The 22222-nt window shown below is 47.2% G+C and overlaps 1 protein-coding gene across 3 annotated transcripts in view; it reads left to right on the top strand.

Moving 5' to 3' along the window:
- Positions 1 to 22222, top strand: part of PC (pyruvate carboxylase) — a 236947-nt gene that overhangs the window by 79803 nt on the left and 134922 nt on the right. Inside the window, exon 1 of one of the 3 annotated variants that reach the window (XM_024217765.3) lies at positions 5171 to 5257. The exons of 1 other annotated variant lie outside the window; for it this stretch is intronic. Coding sequence is in view for 1 of the 2 variants with exons in the window: in XM_024217763.3 (XP_024073531.1) it covers positions 5304 to 5378 (75 nt within the window). In the remaining variant the exon portion in view is untranslated. One more of the 3 variants, XM_024217763.3, reaches the window with a different exon arrangement.

Raw genomic sequence — 22222 nt, 5'->3', positions numbered from 1 at the left:
CTATTTTTAGCACAAAAAGGAGGACATGTCCGGGTAAATCCGGACGAATGGTAACCCTAATGAACCCTGCAGTAGCCAGGGCCGGCTCTAGGCACCAGCAAAACAAGCTGGTGCTTGGGGCGGCACATTTTTAGGGGCGGCATGGCCGGCGCCAGAATGCCGCCCCTAAAAATGTGCCCCAGCCGCCCTAGCTCACCTCCGCTGCTGCTGCCACGGCGCGCGAAACAGCTGATTCGCGCGCCGCTACTCGCCCTCCCTCCCAGGCTCTCAAACCTGGGAGGGGGGGAGATCCCGAGCGGCCGTTTCGCGCGCCGCTTCTCCCCCTCCCTTCCTCCCTCCCTCCTAGGCTTGAGAGCCTGGGGGGAGGAGGCAGGGCTGGGGATTTGGGGAAGGGGTGGAGTTGAGGTGGGGCCGGGGGTGGGGTAATTAAAGAACCAGGGTGGGGGGGGCGGCCAAAATTGTTTTTGCTTTGGGCGGCAAAAATCCTAGAGCCGGCCCTGGCAGTAGCAGATGGGGGCAAATTATCCCACCACATTAGAGCTCTTCCTAAAAAATTGAAAAGCAAAATCTTTTAGATGTTGGAAATCCAAGAAATCAAATATTTCAGTTATTGGGAAACTGAACAGCAAAATATTGTGGTTATTGGGAAAAATTGAAAAATGAAACTTTTGGTTATTGGAAGATTGAAACTTTTTAGCTAAAAATTGAAAAAAAAAATTCACTTACTGAAAACTGATTTATTTTTTTTCCTCCAAGAAACTAAATAATGTCATACACAATGGGCATTTTCTATGGAGATTTCCATTTTGACCAAAACCCCACTTTCTGTCGGAAAAGCCATTCTGGAGAAAACATTTTGATCAGCTCCATTGGTTGCATTCACACTAGAAACAAAGGAGTTTTCTTACCATGTTCGCTAAGATGTTGTAACTAAAACCAGGGCCGGCTCTAACTTTTTTGCCGCCTCAGGCAAAAAAAAAGAGCGCCGCCCCGCCCAAACCCCCCCCCCCCCCCCCCCCCACCCCCCGAACCCCCCAGCTCTGCACCGCCCAAGCCCCCGCCCCCCCGTGCCACGCCGCTGAAACAAAAACAAACAACAAAAAACCTCGAGCGCCGCCCCACCAAACCAAAAAAACCCAAAAAACCCCGAGCGCCCCCACCACCCCAAGATTGGCCGCCCCTTCCAAGGTGCCGCCCCAAGCATGTGCTTGGTCGGCTGGTGCCTGGAGCCGGCCCTGACTAAAACTGTGGTCCAAGCCAAGGCAGTTTGTAGCTTTCACACGTGTTAGCAGGCTGTGGTAACCACTTGGGGAAGGCTGAAGTTGAGCTTGAGCTGCTACCGTAGGTTAATAGATTATAAAGCCAGCAGGGACCATTGTGATCATCTAGGTGACCTGTAGAACACAGGCCATAAGACTGCCCTGAATTAATTCCTGTTTGAGCGAGAGCAGCTATTTCAGAAAAGCTTCCCATCTTGATTTAAAAATTGCCAGTGACCCAGGCCTTGTCTACACTACAGAATTAGGTCGATGTAATGCAACTTCCATCGACCTAGCTCTGTAGCGTCTACACTACAACTTCGCTCCTGCCAATGTAAGTCGCCCACTACATTGACCTAATAATTGCACCTCTGCGAAAGGCACAGAACTTAGGTCAATGTAGTTAGGTCGATGCAGTGTCAGTGTAGACACTGAGTTGACTGTTCTGGATGTCAGGCCCTGGGGGCTGACAGCCCAGAGCCCCACTCCAGGGGGCTGACAGCCTGGAGCCCTGCCCCTGAGGGCTGACAATGGGGCCCGGATGGCAGGGCTCTGGGCGGTCAGTGCCCCACACTGACAGTTAAATCGGTGCAAGCCCTCGAGGTGAGGACGTGCACGACCGACAGAAGGATCATAGTGTGAATATTAAAAACCAATGTAATTATTGCGGTGGCTGTATGTCAACTTACTTAATTTTGTAGTGTAGATGTGCCCTGAGAGCCCGGCGATTTATCCCTCTCACTGTTACAAATTGGCACCTTGTTTCCAGTGTGAGTTTCTTGCTTTAACCTCCAGCCACTGGATCTTGTTAGATCTTTGTCTGCTAGATTGAAGAGCCCATTATCAAATTTCTGTTCCGCATGTGGGTCCTTACAGATTGGGACCAAGTCACACCATGTGCAAAAACTAGAAACTACCTTGTCCATGCTGGATTTTCTCTAGGTATTAGCCGCTACATGGTAAGAACACACTATTTTCAGGTTGGTGGGTTGGAGTTTTTTTTTGTGAAGACAAGTCTTCAGATATTGCATTTGCTGTTTAATTATAATTCCACTTCTGAGCAGATCAGGGAGCAATTAACAAACTGAGGCCGTCTCCGTGTGTTGGCTTGACTCTGTTTCAAGCGATCTTCTCCCGACACTGGCATGTCTCTCTCTGATTGCTCAGCGCGGGTGTTCTTGCAGAGAAAGTAGGTCACAAGTCTTGTCTAGTGCAGCTCCGCGGGGAGGAGAAGGGGCAGAGTTTTCGTGCTGCCGGCTGCATGTCGAGTGGTGTGTTGTACACTCAGAATGGATTTCACGTCCCGGTGGAAAAGTGTCGAGTACAAGGGCTAAGGTGGGAAAAAGACCCAGTGCCGTAACTTGTGTCACTAATGAGGGCCATAGCTGAGAGCAGAGCAAGACCCTCTTGGTTACTGCTGGCCCAGGGCGTTGGAACAAGCAGTGTTATCTAGTAGACTAAGGCCTTGGATTGAGAGTCAGGACACCTGGATTCTATCCCCAGCTCGGCTGCTGACCGTGGGCACTTCCGTTCCCCTCTCCATGCCTCAGTTTCACCAATCAATCCTTCCGTTGTCTTGTCTGTTAGACTGTGAACTCTTTGAGGCAGGGACTGTTTTTCACCGAATGTCTCTGCTGTGCACATCTGGGCCCCCAATTTCAATTTGGGGTATGTGCAGCACCCAGCCAGCCGGAGCCCCTGATCTTGGCTGGAATCTGTGCAGCTCCCAGCCCAGTGCGTGTCCTGATGCCGCTTGGAGTTCGTTCAGCACCTGGTCTGACAGGGGCCCCAATCTCTCTAGCTGCTACTGGAATGCAAACGATAAAAATATTTGATGTACAACTTGATGCACTTTAAACGGGCAAGTTTTTCTTATAATACTGACCACTTTAGAGGCCCAGCCAAGATCCCCATTGTAACAGGTGCTGCACAGACACAAATACATTCCCTGCCTCAAGCAGATTACAATCAAAAGAGACAAAGGGTGGGAGGGGAAACTGAGGCACGGAGAGGTGAGGGAACTTGCCCAGGGTCACATATTAGCAGAGCCAGGGATCGAACCCAGGAGTCTTGACTCCTAGCCTGTCCTGCTCTAACCACTATACCCTACCCCCTCCAAAGCTGGGAATTGTGGTATGAAGGGCTGTGCCTTTAAGGGTTGAGCTTCCCAGACAGAGTCTGGGTGAGAACTGTGAAGCTCTTGCTAGGCACAGCCAGCTGAAACCAGACACAGAATAAAGCAGTTTTCTTGCAAGCTCCTGAAGCACTGAGCGATCGCTGAATGCCACGGGAATAGAACCCAGGAGCCCTGACTCCCATCCGCCCACTCTAATCCACTAGACCCCCACTCCTCTCCCAGAACTGGGCACAGAACCCAGGAGTCCTGACTGCCAGCCCCTAGCCACTTGACCCCACTGATATGTAGTCCCAATCTGTCTACTCCCAAACTGTCCCTTGCTGGCCTTAAGATGTGATTTTATTTTATTTTATTTTTTGGTTAGGTCCCAGTTTGTGTGTAGACCAAGACTGCGCCCTCTTAGTGTTTTCTATTCCCCTGTCTTTCCTTACTGTCCAGTGAAGCTTTATTTATTCCTGTTGTAAACATGTATGATAGAAAACAGCAGCTGCACAACACGGGGATTGAGCTTTCTGCAGGAAGCCTTCATGCAGCCGTGTCCCGAGTATGAGTCTTAACCATGCGACATTAGCATCATGCCTTGGCATTTGATACCTGATTCGCTCATTCCCACTGGTTCTCAGTTCTGTCCACATGGCCCACCCCCTGTAGGAATCTCCCCTCTGAATGGGTAGCACTTTTTAGACACCGGTGGATACAGCAAATGGGATGAGAAGGAAGAGCTGATTATTTCCCTTTGATGAGGGCTTGAGTATTCAGCTCGCCGTCTGCATGTCACCATCTAATTTTGCAGGGAAATGTTCCCGGTGTATTTATCTTACCGGTATGGTGCCAGCTGGCTCAGAACAATAGCAGGTGTGTTTGGTCCAATGAGGTTATGAGTGCTATTTTTTTATTTATAAACCGGTAGTGCTGAGAGATGCCAATCAGGATTGGGATTCCATGGTGCTAGGAGATGTACAGACAGACAATGGCAGGCAGTCTCTTGATTACTAGGTGAATTACAGTAGTAGCTAAAGACCTCAGCTGAGATCAGGGCTCCACTGTGGCAGGTGATGCACAGATCCCGACCAAAATTGGGGCTCCCATCATGCCGAGTGCTGCACAGATGCTTAGTGAGAGACAGCTGCCCTGGAGAGCTTATAGTCTAAAAAGAAGAGAGAAAGAAAGGACTATGTGGTGGTATGGGAGGTAGACTCTGAGGCACAGGATAGATGAAGTGACTTGCCCAAGGTCCTACAGAGAGTCTGTGGCAGAGCCAGAACCTGAACCAAGATCCCCTGAATCTCAGGCTGAGGTCTTAACCACAAGGCAGCCCACCACTGCTCTAACCCACTATACTCCTTCAGCCATCCCAGGGCTTAAATTAGAATCCAGGTGTCTCGCCCCTGCCCTTAGAACTCCTTTCTTCCTATAACTGGGAATAGAACCCAGGCATCCTGGCTCCTAACCCCCTGCTCCAACCACTGGACCCCACTCCACGCTCAGAGCTGAGGATAGAAACCAGGAGTCCTGCTTGACTCCCAGACCACTGCCCTACCCACTAGCCCACACCACCTCTCCCTAAGTGCATCCATCCCCCGCCTAGAAGACCCATCCCTGGGGCATTAAGCCTCCAGGCAGGCTCATGAGGGGGCGATGAACTGGACCTTCCACGCTCTGACTCCTACCCACCCCCCAGGCGAGTGTGTTTATTTGTTGAGCAATCGCTGTCAAAGTGCAGGCGGATTTTCCAGCCCACCAGCCTGGCATCACTCCGGGGGGCTAGCACAGCTTGTGTATAAAGACACAGGCGATCAGGGACGTCCAGCCAGGGCAGGCGCTGCCTTGACGTCGCTTCCTCCTCAGAGCGAATCTCACAGTAGGTACCCTTCCTGGTTCTGATACAGGGGAAGAGCGGCCTGGCTATGCCCCGACTCCCTGCCTCTTTGCTAATTGGACGGTTACCTCTGGGACGCATGGCAGGGAGCAAGACCAATATGGTCAGTGGGTAGGATACCAAGGGGCTTGGGTTCTAGCCCTGGTTTAGGGAGGTGGAACGTGAGCTGGGGGTTAGAGGAAGACTCAACACTCCTGGGTTCCCTTCCTAGCTCTGGAAGGGGAGTGGGGTCTGGTGGGATAAAACAGGAGGGTTGGGGCTCAGGAGTCCTTGAGTCTGTTCCTTACCTATTGCATGACTGTGAAATCCCTTCCCCTCTCTCTGCCAATTTCCCTTCTCCTGAGAGTGGGGATTCATAAGTGCTTTGGGGTGATGGGCACTGTATTCCCGCTGGCCTGGGAATCAGGATCCCTGGGTTGGGTTCTATGCCTGGCTTGGGAAGGAGAGGGATGAGGGCTGGACATTTAGATTGTTTCCAGCTCTGCTCCTCACCTGTTGTGTGACCTTGGCAAATCACTGCCTTTCTCTGTGCCTCAGTTTCCCCTCCTCCCCTGTAGGAAATAGGAATAGCTTGTGAACTGTCTAGTGGTGCTCAGTGTGTTACATTGTTTAAAAGCTGCTGAAGGCAACCAGAGCAGTAATGTGCCTGGGTCTAGACCTCGCATGTGTGTGAGGTTAGTAATCTTGGTTATTTGGGAGCCAGCTCTGCTCTGGGTTTCTTCGTATTGCTGTTATCTAAAGAGCAAAAAGGCACAACACACCCTTTCTCTATTTAGACTTTGAGCTCCTTGAGGCAGGGACTGTCTCTCACTTGTGCAGCGCCTGGCACAATGGGGCCCTGATCTTGGTCGGGGTCTGTGCAGCGCCTAGCGCAGTAAGGGCCCCGATCTTGGCTGGTGCCTGTGCAGCGCTCGGCACAGTGGGGGCCCTGATCTCAGGGACTGTGCAGTGTGCAGCGCTGTAGTCTAGACACTTGCTACACCAATGGAAGTGGTTCTTGGTGTAGTAAATGCACCTCCCAGAGAGGCGGTAGCTAGGTCAACAGCAGAATTCATAGACGTTAAGGCCAGAAGGGACCACTTTTGCACTCCCGAGTGACAGAGCCAGGACAACCTAGGCTTTAGGTGTAGACCAAGTCTTAGAGATATAACACAAACCTGGGGTGGGCCAGCAGGGGAATATTAAGTCAGAATAGGACGGTGGCATCACTTCTGTATATAGATTCATGGACTCCAAGGCCAGATGGGACCTCTGTGACCAAGTAGTCTGACCACCTGTATAACAGTTCACAGGACTGCCCTAACTAATTCCTAGAGCATCTCTCTTAGAAAAACATACAGTCCTGATTTTAAAATGCCCAGTGATGGGGAACTCACTACAGCCCCTGAAAAACTGTTAATTCCCCTTACTGTTAAAATTTGTCCATTATTTCCAGTCTGAATTTGTCTAGCTTCAGCTTCCAGCCCTTGGGAGTTGTTAGATCTTTGGCTGCTAGACTGAAGAGCCTATTATCAAATTTCTGTTCCCCATGTAGGTACTGTACTTACAGACTGGGATCAAATCGCCCCTCAGCCTTCGGTTTGCTCAGATGAATAGATCGAGCTCTTAGAGTTTGTCACTCTCTGGCATGTTTTCCAGTATAGCAGTGGTGAGACCTTTACAGGAAAACTGTGTCTGTTTCTGGTGTCTGCACTTTGAGCCATAGGAGAGGGTTCAGAAAAGAGATACAAGAATGATCCAAGGTCTGGAAAACCTGCCTTATAGTGAGAAACTTAAGGAGCTCAATGTAGTTAGTTTATCCAAGAGAAGGTTAAGAGGTGACTCAAGCCTGGTCTATAAGCACCTGCAGGGGAAGGAGATTTCAGAGAGCAGGGCTCTTTCATCCAACAGAAAAAGGCAGGTTGAGATCCAGTAGTTGGATGCTGAAGCTGGACCAATTCAGACTGGAAATAAAGTGAAAATTCTTAACATGGAGGGAGATTAACCACTGGAACAGCTGACCCAGGGATGTGATAGATTTTCCATCCCTTGGGGATCTATAAATCAAGCTTTGACGTCTTTCTAGAAGATACGCTGTAGCTCAAACAGAACTTATGGGCTTGATGCAGGAATGGCTAGGTGAGGTTCTCTGGCCTGTGTCATACAGGAAGTCAGAACAGCTGATTGTAATGGTCCCTTCTGGCCTGAAAATGTATGCATCTCTTTTGGTGCTGCGTTTTGTATAGATGAGCTGTTAGTTAAATTGGAAATGGGACCTGGCTTTGCGGCCACCAGACTGATTTAACACCTACCGATTGGAAAAGGGAGCGACTTGTGTAGCTGGGGAAGCAGAGAGCCATTGGTGGGAACAATTTCTGTTCACATGCACCTAAATAGAGGTTGGTAGTGGTGGCAATTTTGGGCCTGGACTGGACTCAACGACAGCATGGGAAGAAGAGACACAGAGCAGGCAATCAGCCAGCTGGGAGCAGGGCCCCTTTTTGTCAGGCGTTGCAGACACGCAGTGAGAGAGAGTAGAAAGCTCACGATCTAACTAGACAAAAGAGGGCAGGGGAAACAGAGGCATAGAGAGCGGGGAAGGTTTATGCCCAAGACCAGTGGCAGAGCCAGGGGTAGACCCAGGCCTCCTATATCACAGCACAGTGCTCTATTTAGTGCACCATGCATCGCTCTGAATGACTTTCCCTTGTGGTGGAATTTAATTTTGCTTCTTGCTTGCGTGTGGAGGTTAACACTCCATACCCAATTACCCTGCAGTCTGTTTCCCCATAACGTCCTTCATGGGAAATGTCAGTGCATTTCCAGCCAGCTGCTAGCGAGCTAAAGGGAGTCTTTGATCTGATAATTGTATAGCAACCCAGCCTTTGGCTCAAAGTTCTGTTTACCTGCCTTTTATTTGCGTTCCTTTGCTCATCTCCGTGCTGCTCTTCTGCTCAGTTTTCAATGATCTCCGTCCCTCTAAAGTTGCGTCCACGCTAGGAAAAAAAGGTGCAGAATTTCACCAGTTGGCAAAATCCTAATGTGAAAAACTCAGGCCAGTCAAACGTTTTCTGTCAAAACGATTTTTGATGGAAAATTGGGTTTTTGAATAAAGAAAATGTCAGCTGTTTGTCAAAACCCACAATGCCCCAAAAATGAAATATTTGAATTTGGAAATGCTACCGTAATGTCTCATGGGAGTTGTAGTTTAAATGCCTCATGACCCATTCTCCTCTATGGGCTGGACTGCCCAGCCAGACTACATCTCTTATGAGACACTACTGCTAGGGGCGCCGATGAGGCACCACCTCCCCACTCCAAGAGGGGAGATCATGGTACATTGTGGGAGATATAGTTTGACTAGTGAGCCTGGCTAACAGAAGAATGGGAGCACGAGGCATCCAAACTACAACTCCCATGACGCACCGGTCTGTGGCAGCTCAGCAAGAGGGGAGACCATGGTAAATGTAGTCTGGTCAAGGATCCCATCCTGTATTGAATGGGAGCCTGAGGCACCCAAACAACAATTCCCATGAGGCACAAAACATTAAATCATTTAGTTTTGATTGAAAATATCAAGGTTTTCCATGTTGGGTTTTCCCATTTGAAACTTCTGGAAAATTATTGATATTCTGACATTTGTTTAGATTCAAAACAAAATTTCAAAATTTCCATGAAAGGAAAAATCAGTTTTTCAGACAGTTCTGGTTAATGTGATCGATGCTATGGATGGGCTAGGAATTGTGCATATGTGGTCATTTTGGTAGCCACATTTCCACCTTCCATGATGACTCACTCATTTAGTCTCATCCACCCATTAATTCTTGCCTCCTGTGTCAGTAGCTAGGCATTTCTTTGTAACATCTACAAAGCAGTCTGGGCTGTGCCTGTAGCATAAGCCAGTAGTTACAGTGTGTTCTCAGTCTAGTGGACATGACACTAAATTGGAAATCAGGATGCCTGTGATCCATCCCAGGTTTCCATGTGATCTTGGGCAAGTCCCTACCTCGCCGTCTGCCTCAGTTTCCCCTCCTACGCTTTGTCTGCTTAGATCGTTAGCTCCTTGAGACAGAGACTGTCATTCACCCTCTGTTTGTACAGTGCCTAACACAACCAGACCCTGACCTGGTTGTATTGTAGGCGTTGTTGCAATTAGGGATGTAAAATGTTAACCAGTTAACCGATAAGCATCAATCTTACTGGTAATGTATTCAGTAAAAGGTAACAGGGCCGAGGCTTGGGACGGGCACGGGGCTGGCAGCCGGGACCCCGTGTAAAACATTGGGCTTCTGCAGCACCCCTGCACCCCAAGTTCCCGTGCCTATGTTGTGAACTTGTTAACGGTTAAACGTTTAAATGGTTACTTTTTTAAAACACTATTTACATCCCTAGCTGCAATATAAATGTGAATGAATAATAATCCTGCACTCTTAGTATGGGATGTGTGCTTGTGGTTTAAAATAATGTCAGCTATTGCGAGAGTTGGCAACGCTGCTTCTGGGCAAAAAGAAGCCCATAAATTGACCACCCACCAGATCGGGGCTGGAGGTAGGAATGGCTGGGGGGAGATTCTCTGGCTTGTGGTATGTGGGAGGTCAGCCTAGATGGTCACAATGGTACGTGGGCTCCTAAATGACTTAGGTGCTTTTGAAAATATTACCCCATGTTTACATGGGAATAGCTCTGACTGGTTTTTCCAGCAGAAACTGGCTTAATCCACACATTGTCTAGTTCTAGTGTATCTTGTGCTATGCAGTGAAATAATCACGCTGCTCTGGAAGCAATTTAAGGACAAGCAAAGAAAAGTTTAATTTTTTGGAAGCAACTTAGTGCCACTCAAAGCTGAGCTCAAACAAGGCTGCAGAAGGAACGGGATGGAGAATATTACCAAGACTGTTATAATGCCACTATAGAAATCAGCGGTGTGACCTAATCTGGTTACTGGACAAACCACTGGTCATCTCAGAAAGGAACCTGCATCGCTAGAGAGGGTACAAAAAAGGGCAGCAGGATTGAGCAAGGGCCTGGAAAGGCTTTATGAAGAGAGATTGAAAAGCTAGCCAGTGTTTATTCCAATGAAAAAAAGAACACAAAAGAATGACTAGTCTAGAAGCGGGAGATTGGCAATAGAGTTGGGCCAAAAATGGATCTTTTGGTTCATTGGCAATTTCAGAATTTCAGAGAAAAAAACGTATTCCAGTTTGGAACAAAAATGAATATTTTCAGCACATTGAAAATTTGAAAAAAAAAAATGGTGTTGATCGAATAAAACATTTAATTTCAGTTTTGGATCATTTTAAAACTTTTTTTATTAAAAGAATTAAAGGAAGTTTTGAAACAAAACATCAGATCAACCTGAACAATCAAAACGTTGAAAATGTGGAGATAAAAGGTTTTGATTTATTAACATTTTTGGAGGGGTTTTTTGTTGTTGAAATGAAAAATTTGGCAAAGTCAAGGCAAAGTTGCAAATCAATTCAGTGTCGCAGAATCCGCATTTATCGCTGAAAAAAATTCAGTGCAAAAAATTTTGCCCAGCTCTAATCGGGAGCTTCTGTTCTTCCTGTCTTGTCACACAGGGATAAAGGGACAAAGGGACGTTCCATGATGTTAAAAAGTGGCAAGCTCAACACTGACCCACAGCTATAAATTTTCACCCACAGCCTGTGGAACTCCCTTCCACAGGAAGTGTTAAGGGCAAGAATTTAGTAAGATTGGCCATTTCTGTGGAGAACAAGAAATCCAGAGTTGGAATAGCTGAGGCTAATGCAAATGCTGGCTAGGAGATTAAACCTCCAGATTCAGGGCTTGAGGTGATTTCTTATCGTTAGGAACCAGGGTGATATCTAATGTGGGGTCAGGTTGTCTCCATCTGCTTCCAGATTTCTTGCCAGTCACTGACAGAGATGGGATACTGGACTAGAGGGACCTCAGGTCTGATCCAGCCTGGCAATGCCTTTCTTCCAGTCTGGACAGGAGTGTCAGAGAGTTCAGAGCCATAAGGACCCATTAGATCATCCAGTCTAGGGGTAACTGGGTGAAATTCAGGGGCCTCCTGTATAGCGCAGGCCCCTGAATTTCACCCGGTTACCCCTAGACTGAGCTGTAAAAGGGCAGCCTGACCCTTTAAGGGCCAGCAGGCCTTGGTCATTTAGCCATGCCCTGCTACATCTATGCTGGGTGTGGGACTGAAAAAGAGACAAGGCCAGCAGTTAGGGGGTGGCTGAGCTGGGCTGAGCTGTAGCTGGAGCAGCTCCAAGGAGGCCGTCCTGGAGCTGGTGTTGCCGTAGCGTAGAGGAACAGGGAGCTGAAGAGAAGTCTAGGAGGGGGACATGACGGGGACATGAGGTTCAAGCCCAGAGGGGGCAGAAGATGCTTCAGAAGTGTTTGGTTTTGTCTGAGTTCTCCTGAGGGACCCCCAGGGCAGCCCTGGGACCTGCTACTCTGAAGAGAAGAGTGCGAGTCCAATGAGTTTTGTTCAGTGTGAAAAGAGTTTGCGGCTGGCCCAGATGGAGCTAGGCCAGGGGACTTGGAAGAGACCAGCTGGGAGTAGCCAGCTTAGGGCCTGACCAGTTACAGCTGGATTTGGATACCCCAGACGGGGTGGACTTATATTAATAGCATGGCTGGAGGGCCGAGTCATATCTATAGCAGCAAATCACTGCTACAGCAGGAATAGGCCAAAGGCTGACTAAAGGGACGCTAAGGCAGAGCGCTGTAATGCTAGATCTTATTGTGAGGGGCGCTCCAGGACTATGGGCCTCACACGGGAGCCCAGTGACTTTAGTTAAACGAAAGCATTTCAGTCCTCAGGAGACTAAGCTGTTGTGAGGCCCCTGTGATGGCCGAGAATCGCTGAGGGGAGCAATGTTTGATAACTTGATAATAGGCTCTTCGGTGTCCCAGACAAAGGTCTGGCAAGATCCAATGGCTAGAAGTTGTCTCCAGCATAGGAGACAAATTCAGACTGGAAATAAGGAGCACATTTTAACCAGTGAGGGTAAGTAACCATAGGAACAGCTTCCCAAGGGCTGGGGTGGATTCTCCATCGCTGACAATTTGTAAATCAAGGTTGGATGTTTTTCTGCTCAGGTTCAACCAGGAATTGTTTCAGGGCTGGCCTGTAGTCTGTGTTAGGCAGGAGATCGGGCTGGAGGGCCACAGTATTAGACTGTCTGAATCTGTGTTCGGTCAGAACATTGTCACCCAGCGGCACCATGAGCTCAGCTTAGATACATGCTGGGTTGGACTCATTTGGGCTTTGGGGGCGGGGCAGTGTGTAGACTGACAGTCATCCTTGGGAAAGCTCAGCACGCAGGGTTCTTTACTAGTGGAAAAAGGCATAAGGAGCAGCGGCGTGGCTCTGTTCAGCAAGGGAGCGATGTGGGATAATGGCCTGTGCTCTAATGAGATTGGTGCAGCTGAGCAGACCAGCTTGGCTGTGCAGTATGGCAGCCCACATGAGGTAGAATTGCCAACCTTCCAGGATTGTCCTGGAGTCTCCAGGAATTAAAGAGTAACCTTTAATTAAAGATTATGTCCTGTAATGAAACCTCCAGGAATGCATCCAACCTAAATTGGCAACCCTAGTATGAGACCATCTCCCTGGGGCTGCAGGTGATTTGCAAGAACAGCTGTTCAGAGATTCCGCCTCCTTCCTGCTCCGCCTTCGCTTCATTAACTCAATGGAAAAATGGCATATGGTAACCCGTGTGGCAGTGCGCATTGCTGCCTGGGCTGGTGTACATGCCAGCTCTCCCTGCTGGGAACGCATGGTACTCCCGTCCTGATGGGAAGGGAGTGGAGTCTAGTGGTTAGAGCAGGGGAATGCTGGGAGTCAGGACTCCTGGGTTCTATTCTTGGCTCTGGGAGGGCAGTGTGAGGTCTGGTGGTTACAGTAGGGGAGGGCTGGGAGTCAGAATTCCTGGTTTCTATCTCTGGCTCTGGGAAGGGGATTGGGTCGAGTGATTGGGGATGGAAGTCAGGACTCCAGGGTTCTATTCCCATGTATGGGAGGGGAGTGGTGTCGAGTGGTTAGAGCAGAGGGGGCCAGGACATTTGGGTTCTAGTCCCAGTTCAGACACTGAGTTTGTGTTAATCACTCACTGTTTTTCCCTTTCCTTATCTGCGCCATGGGGATCCCTGCTCTTTAGGTAAACCCCTTCGTTTTCAGTTTAAACTGATTTTTACTGAAAAATTCCCGAGTTTTACAAAAAGTATTATTCACTTTTTTCTAATTTTAACCCTACTTATGTATCATTCAACTATATAAAAAATAACTTGTTTTATTAGGAAAATACAATACATTGCATGAGATCTATATATTACGATAATACATTAGTCTGCATGTATATGCAAAGCTACCTGTTGAGGTAAGTCTATGTATAAGTCTAGAAGATACACACAATAAACAAATGTAAAGTTATTCGAATGGTTATTCAAATGTAAAGCTTTATTTGGGGATTAGAGATCTATTGTTTTCTTAAACTCCTAGGTGGTGTTGTGTTTTGAGTTCTGTTTTAGTCCTGCAGCAAACCACACTGATGAACGGAATTCAAAGTATTAATCTATTGAATACTTTTCCCCCATCTTTCCGTCCACCGAAATAAAGCCCGATATTTACCCAGAAAAATTATTAATAGTTTTTTGCACTGTTTTTTTACCTGTTTTTGTTGCTGTGGTAATAAACACTGATAAATTCCCAGGAAAAATTAAATAAAATAAAAACTGAAAATGTAGGGCCCTATCCTTAGGGTACAATTTCCAAAGGGACCTGAGGGAGTTTCACATCCAATTCCTTGTTGACTATCAGTGGGAGTTAGGCCCTTTTGAAAACCGCCCTCCCCCTCAGCAATGAAATAGAGCCCTCTCGGGGATCATACGTGTTTATACAGCTCCTAGTGCAGTGGGACCCTGATCTGAATCGAGGCCCTGAATCACTAGTGCAATTCAGAGAATAATTCAATGGGACAGTTTTCCATCAAAAATTGCAGTTTTGTTGAAAGGTCTGACAAGATCGAATGGCTGGATGTTGAAGCTAGTCAAATTCAGAGGGGAAGTAAAGTGCAAATTTGTACCAGTGAGGGAAATTAACCAGTGGAACAACTTCCCAAGGGCTGTGGTCGATTCTCCATCGTTGGCAATTTTTAAATTGCGATGGGATGTTTTTCTCACAGATCTGCTCTGGTTCAACCAGGAATTAATTCAGGGACATCCTATGGCCTGTGTTATACAGGAGGTCAGTGGAGATTATCACATCAGAGGGCTTAACCCCAGGGAGGGAGACGAGCTATTGAAGCTAATGGACAATGTTGGCACAAGGACAAATGGGAACAAACTGGCCAGGAATGAACTGAGGCTGGCAGTGAGAAGAAGGTTTCCAACTAAAGCTGGACAAATAACTGATTTTTTTGGTTAACTGGCAGCTCTGAAAAATAAAATTAAAGAAAAAGTTAGTTCAGGTCAAACTGAATCTGAAAACCTCAGCTGTTGAAGTCCATTTTGGGTTGAACAAAAAAATGCTGTAGCTCTGCCACCGGATCTGGGCTGAATGCAGTGAGACTTAACAAACTCCATCTGTTTGGGTTTTGAAAAGTTGGAGGGGTGATTTGTTTACAGTCTAAGGACCTTCAGGGGGAGAAAATCCCAGGTACTAACAGGCTCTTTGACTTAGTGGAGAAAGGCAGAGCAAGATCCTGTGGCTGAAAGTTAAAGCCTGACGCGTTCAGATTAGAAACAAGGCTCCAAGTGTTTTAACAACGTTGATAATTAACCACAAATGCCCAAGGGAGGTGATGGAGTCTCCATTTCTTGATGTCATCAAATCCAGACTGGATGGATGCCTTTTTGGAAGATGTTTTAGGCCTTATCTACACTGGCACTTTACAGCGCTGAAACTTTCTCGCTCAGGGGGGTGAAAAAACACCCCCCTGAGCGCTGCAAGTTTCAGCGCTGTAAAGTGGCAGTGTAGACAGTGCACCAGCGCTGGTAGCTATGCCCCTCGTGGAGGTGGGTTTTTTACAGCACTGGGAGAGCTCTCTTCCATCACTGGTGCCACGACTACGCAGCCACATTAAAGCGCTGCTTGGTAGTGAAGATATAGCCTTAGTGAAACACAAGTGATTGGGAAAATACAGGGGGAACTAGGTAGAATTCCTTGCTCTGTGCTATACAGGAGGCCAAACTAGGTGATCTAACCGTCACTTCTGGCCTTAAACTCTATGAATTTATTAATAAATAGATCCCAGCTTTGGTGAATAATTGCTAAATATTACAATGCTCTTACTTGCCACCCCAAAATTATCCATCTGTTGGCTGAATCTCTGCCCTGTTGATTTCCTGTGTATACTTTGTGGCTTATCTGACTTCATTTTTCCCAGTGTCTCTGGTTTGCACACAAAAATAAGTGATATGTTTACTATACAACAGACCTATGGGGCAAACTTTGATCCCCATAGTAGAACCTCAGCTTCCGTCATTCTATTTCTCATCTACCCCCATGTGTTAAGTTAATACGTAGGTAAAGGAGGCTACTGTTTAACTGGCCAGGCTGATGTTGTTCGGAAATGTTGTTCTGTATTCTCTGGCCAAGTAGGGCAAAGGCTATTGCTGAGCTATGGGATTTCACCCAGCTCTTCCCCTTTCACAAAATCAGTGACCATCACAATTTTTCCCAGGGAAAGTTTGGTTTTGCTCAAAAACCAACCTTCCCCCCCTCCCCCCAAACGAAAATAATTACCAATTTTAGCATTTTTCCGTTTCTCAGGAAAATTTCCCCGCCATTTTTTCCACCTTCACAGTGAAAGTTTATTGCCACTTTATGTTTAACAAAAATGCAGGGGTTTGGGGAGAAAACATGGGATTCTGTAATAAAAACCATATTGGGGAAGTTTTAGCGAAAGACAAGAAATGAGTCTGTTTCAAACCGGAAACAGCTTCAAAATGTGTTACAAAGCGTATTCCCCTTTTTCAACTACTTCTGCATAGAAGCAGGAGATTGTAAAGTCCTAATAGAACATGGACGGTTACTTGGCTGCATGATGCTTGTTTTGTGTTTTTGCTTACCTTATTATTTGTATTACAGTATCATCTAGAGACCCCCAACTGAGATTGGGGCCCCATTGTGCCGGGTGCTGCACAAACCCCCAATAACACCAAGTGTTCATAATTCAGGAATCAGCCTTCAAAAACGCATGATGGGGCTGAACATCGTGAGATTCTCATATAACAAAAGGAGGGTTCTTTTGATTTGCCTTCTGGCTTTTGAACCTTTTGGGTTAATGGTTTCCAGCTTTTTTCTAGAACTCCAAGGGCTAGAAAATTGGTTGGTTTGGTTTTTGTTTTTGATGTGAAAGCTGTGATTTTCCCAGAAGCATTGACTCCGGGAGCTGAGACTTTACAAGACAAACTCTTTATATTTTTTCAGATGCAAAAATGAAGAAGTGCATCTGAAGAAGTGAGGTTTTTACCCACGAAAGCTTATGCCCAAATAAATCTGTTAGTCCTTAAGGTGCCACCAGACTCCTTGTTGTTTTTGTAGATACAGACTAACACGGCTACCCCCTGATACTTGTCTTTATATTTTGAGACTTATAATAGAATCCCAAGTGTTTGCAACACCCAGTGATTTTTCCCTCTGTGGAAGCATTCTTTATTTGGCACTGGTGTAGCTGCTACTGGAATCCTGTGTCCAGTTCTGGTGTCCACAATTCAAGAAAGATGTTGATGATCTGGAGAGGGGTCAGAGAAAAGCCATGAGAATGATTAAAGGATTAGAAAACATGTGTGAGAGACTCCAGGAGTTCAATCAGTTCGTTTCAACAGAGAGAAGGTTAAGGGGTGACTTAAGTCTATAAGTACCTACAGGAAACAAAAATTTGATAATGGGCTGTTCAGTCTTGCAGCTAAAGGTCTAGCAAGAGCCAAAGAGTGGAAGTTGAAGCTAGACAAATTCAGACTACAAATGAGGCACACGTTTTTAACAAGTAGGGTAATTAACCACTGGAATAATTGAACAAGGGCTGTGGTAGAATCTGTCACTGGGAATTTTTAAATCAAGATGGGATGTTTTTCTAAAAGATCTGCTCTCGTTCAAACTCTAAATTCAGGGAATTTCAGGGAAGTCCTATGGCTTGTGTTATACGGGCAGTCAGAACAGATGATCATAGAATCTGATTTTAGTCTCTGTGAATGTATAGTAGAAGGTTGAGATCAGTCCTAGTCTTCCCACAGTGATCACCGCGACCTGCAACCAAGTATGAAAGCTACAAACCACCTTGGAATTGACCACAGTTTTAGTTACCGAAAATCTGCTCTTGCCATCGGTAGAGACAATATTTTCACCTTTCTGGGTTGGGAACTGGATGCATAAATTTTTAAGGCCAGAAGGGCCCATTAGATCCTCTACTCTCACCTCCTGTGTAGCGCAGGCCAGAGAATGTCACCCATTTACCTCTGCATTGAGCCCACTAACTTGTGCCAGACTAAAGCATCTTTCAGAAAGGCTTCCAGTCTGGGTCTGAAGCCAGATGGAGACTCCACCACTGCCCTTGGGAGTTTGTTCCAATGGTTAATCTCTTGCAGCGTTAAAAATTCTTGTTTCTAATGTGAATGTGTCTGGCTTTAACTGCCAACCATTGGTTCTTCTTGGTCTGCCTCTCTCCACTAGATTAAAGAGTCCTTTAGTACCCAGGATTTTCTTCCCATGAAGGTCCGTATACACTGTAATCAAGTCACCTCTTGATCTTTTGGAGAAGCTACCCAGCTGGCGCTCCTTCAGCCTCTCACTGTAAGGCATTGTTTTCCAGGCCTCAAATCATAGGGATGGGGCATCCTCATCCCGCCTTGCTGGCTCAGCTGGAGCCAGACGTCTGGCTGAATCTGTACAACCCTACTTTGCTTTCTATTCGGCGCAGAACGGCTAACGTACAGTAATGAGATTTCTCATTGCAATGCAGAGCTGTGCTTCTTAATAGACACCCCCCCCCCATGCCATAAAACTGCCACTTAGGCATGTGCAATTGGGCATTCGACGATACAAGCTTGGCAGCCTCTTCCCCCTCCCCCGCAAAGCCATATTTTTGGAAACCAACAAAGGCCCATTAGCCAAACCCAGCTGATTGAAGCTAGATCCACTGTGCCCTTGGAGCAACTGCTCTGCTTGCCTATGCGTAGCTGGTCTAAGAAGGAATGAGCAAAGCAGAGGATGCATAAATCTCCATGGAAGGCAGCTATTGGTCACACAGGGAGCTGCCTGCCTCCTGACAGGCATCCAGTGGCTGAGGGGTGCGTGTGGGGGTGTTCTGAAGCTTGCAGGATGGGTGACCTATCTTAGCGCCTGCCTAGTGCTGTTGCACTGGCTCTGCTAACATTTGCCGATTGTTTTATAGATCCTCATTTCTCTGGTGAACTGTCTCAGTTCAGGAGCTTTAGGGGAATCGCAGCCACTTTGAATCTTCCTGTTTGCTCATCTGTAAAGATGGCTCTGGTGTTTCAGGGATGGAGAGGAATTTAGCTACCACTTTGGTCTGTTATCTGGGCTAGGGTCTCTGGTTGAAGGCCCCAAATGACTGGCATTAAGAAATGGATCATTGCAGAGCCCCTGTGTACAGAGAGTTTTCTCCTCTCGGCACAGTGATATTGACAGCTGATGCTGTGGCTCCACTGGACACATACGTGGCTACCTGGAATGGAAAGGTAGTGCTCATCCAATGGGCAATAATGGCACTGAATCCATCCAGTGAGGCATGGGCTTTTTCGTACTGTTCTTATACCCTTCTGTCATCATGGAAGTGTTTAGTGGCCCTGACTGAGAACAGCGGTCCCATCATTGTGACAGGCGCTGCACAGACCCCAGTCAAGATCGGAGGGGCCCATGTTGTGCTGGGCACTGCATAGACCCCGACTGAGATAGGGCCCTTCATTGTGCCAGGCACTGCTTGGACACACAGTGGGAGGCAGCCCCTACCCCGAAGAGCTCACATTCTAAATAGACAAAGGGTGGGAGGGGAAACAGATGCCCAGAGAGGGGACGGTCCATGGATGCCCAGGGTCAGTGGCAGAGCTGGGAATAGAACTCCAGTGTACTGATGGCCAGTGCAATGCGCTGCCCACTTGTCCTGCTCTGAAGAGCTTACAGTCGACACATGCACAGTAAAAAAGAGTGAGAGGGGAAACAGCTGATCTGTGCTGAGCCTCTGAGGTGAGGGATGAGTGGCTGATGCCATTTGGGAGCAGGGATTCCAGGCTTTCAAATGGGCTAAATGATTGGTTTCTGCTCCTAGTGGTGGCTGATGTAGTCACAGAAGAGATGCATCATGGGAGAAGCAAGATGGCAGGTGGAAGGACATGATTTGAGGGTGAGGTTATCCAAACAGGAAGGGCTGGAAAGGAATGCATCTCTCACTATTGCATTCTCAGCAGTGGGGCCAGGATAAATTTCAATCCCTGGTGCCCACATTTTTCTGAGCTCCAATGAGGTTAAAGGTAGAGGGTGTCAAATAACAGGTTGGGTTTTTTTTGTTAGCGATTCCAAAAAAATCAAGAAAATCGTGTTAGGTCGAACTGAGCACAACATTATCTGGAACTTTTGGTGAATCTAAAAGTTGAAAAAAAAATCACTTTGGGTTGAACAAAACGTTTTGTTTCAAGCTTTTACAAAAAATTAAAGGAAATTTCAAAGCGAAAAGTTGTTTTGAATCAAAAGGTCAGAACGTCTCAATTTGAACAAGTACATTTCAGTCTCTGCTGCACACATATGTCGAGGCCCGAGCAATGTGAAAAGCCTGCCTGAATCGGGCTAATCTCTTGTAACATGCGTGTTCTTCACCATGTCCTGGACACAGCGATTTGTGCCCTGTCTCCCATGCTTAAAAGAGCCAAGAGTAGCGACGTTTCACATGCTTTAAAAGGGCTTCTGGCAAATTCAGTCTGACAGGTGCAAACCCATTAGAGTCTCATGTCTGGCTCTTTATTGCAGTCGCTAGCACATGTAAATAGAAGCCAACTTTCAGGGATCTCCTGACCCAGGTGCCAGAGTTGGTGAGCCTGCTGAATGGATGACGGAAGCCGGCTGCCTTGGAACAAATTCCATGTTGCTTCATGGCTAAATCCCTGTTCCTTAAGAGGCTAAGTCAGAGGCAGTGAGGTCTGGTGGATAAAGGCAGTGGGTTTGGAGCCAGGACTCCTAGGTGCTAGTCCCTGCTCTGGCAGAGGAGTGGGGTCTAGTGGTTAGAGCAGGGAAGGATTAGGACTGTTCTGAGCTCCGACCTTGGGCAAGTCTCTGTTTCTCCACCCAGCTTTTGTCTATGTATATTGTAAGCTCTTTGAGGCAGGGACTGCCTCTGGTGTCTGTGCAGCACCTGGCACAGTGGGGGCCCTGATCTCGGTCAGGGGTCTGTGCAGCGCCCGGAGCCCCTCATTGCAGTCTTTGCAGTCCAGGCTTAATGGGGTTCCCCAGTCTTGGTCAGGGTCCAGGCAGAATCCAGCCTAACTGGAAAGTGACTTGGGTGATAAGAAATCGCTAGCATGACTTTGTCAAGAACAAATCATGCCAAGCCAGCCTAAGTTCCTTCTTTCATGGGGTTACGGTCTAGTGGCGGGGGGAGAGCAGTAGATGTCGTATGTTTTGATTTTAGTAAGGCTTTTGGCACAGTCCCACATTACAGTCACATAAGCAAACTAGGGAACTGTGGCTAGACACAGTTACTATGAAGTGGGTGCACCGCTGGTCGAAAGACCGTCTCAGAGTAGTTATCAATGGGTCGCTGTCAAACTCGGAGGAGATATCTAGTGGGGTCCCTCTGGGATCATTCCTGGGTCTGGTTCTATTCAATGTTTTCATTGGTACCTTGGATAATGGAGTGGAGACTATGCTTATAAAATGTGCAGATGACACCAAGCTGGGAGGGGTTGCAAGCACTTTGGAGGACAGGATTAGAATTCAAAACAAATTGGAGAATTGGTCTGAAATCAACAGGATGAAATCCAATAAACACAAGTGCAAAGCATTGCACTTAGGTGGGCATTTAATTTTTTCTTCCTACAAAACGGGGAATAACTGGCTAGGCAGCAATACTGCAGCAAAGGATCTGGGGATGATAGTGGATCACAAATTGAATATGAGCAACAATGTGACGCTGTTGTGAAAAAGGCGAATCTCATTCTGGGGTGTATTAACAGGAGTGTCGTATGTAAGACCTGGAAGGTAATTGTCCCTCGCTGCTCAGCACTGGGGAGACCTCTGCTGGAGCACTGTGTCCAGTTCTGAGCTCCATACTTCAGGAAAGATGTGGATAAATTCGAGAGAGACTAGAGGAGAGCACTAAAAATGAAAAAGGTTTAGAAGACAACCTGACCTATGAGGAAAGGCTACAAACTCTGGGCATATTGTCTTGAGAAAAGAGACTGAGGAGAGACTTGATAGTCTTCAGATATATTAGGGGCTGCTATAGAGGACTGTGACCAATTGTTCTCCATGTCCACTGAAGGCAGGACAAGAAGTCATGGGCTTAACCTGCAGCAAGGGAGATTGAGGGCAGATATTAGGAAAAACTTTCTGACTCTTAAGGGCAGTTAAGCTCTGGAACAGGCTTCCAAGGGAGTTGTGTAATCCCCACCACTGGAGATTTTTAAGAAAAGCTGGACAAACACCTGCCGGGGGGGGTCAAGGTTTAGCTGGTCCTGCCTCAGCACAGGGGGCTGGATTTGATGACCTCTCGAGCCCTACACTGCTATGATTCGGTGAGGTCAGTGGCTGAGCTGTGAATAGAACCCAGGCGTCCTGACTCCCAGTTCTGAGTGTTATCCACAACAGTGCCTGTGTTTTGTGGGGCTTTTTAGTTGCAATTCTCTCTTTAAATCCCTATCCGACATCCGTTTCTCTTCCTGAAATTCTCTTACGCTGGGTGAGGTTTTATAAAAAGCGTTGGATCTGTGCAGAAAAACCAAAGTAGGAAAGCAGATCTAAGG

The sequence above is a fragment of the Terrapene carolina genome, unplaced genomic scaffold (assembly GCF_002925995.2).
Source record: "Terrapene carolina triunguis isolate 2854851 unplaced genomic scaffold, T_m_triunguis-2.0 Scaffold89, whole genome shotgun sequence".
Classification (NCBI taxonomy): domain Eukaryota; kingdom Metazoa; phylum Chordata; order Testudines; family Emydidae; genus Terrapene; species Terrapene triunguis.
The sequence above is the reverse complement of the archived record's forward strand: the minus strand, read 5'-3'. Positions and strand labels throughout refer to the sequence as shown.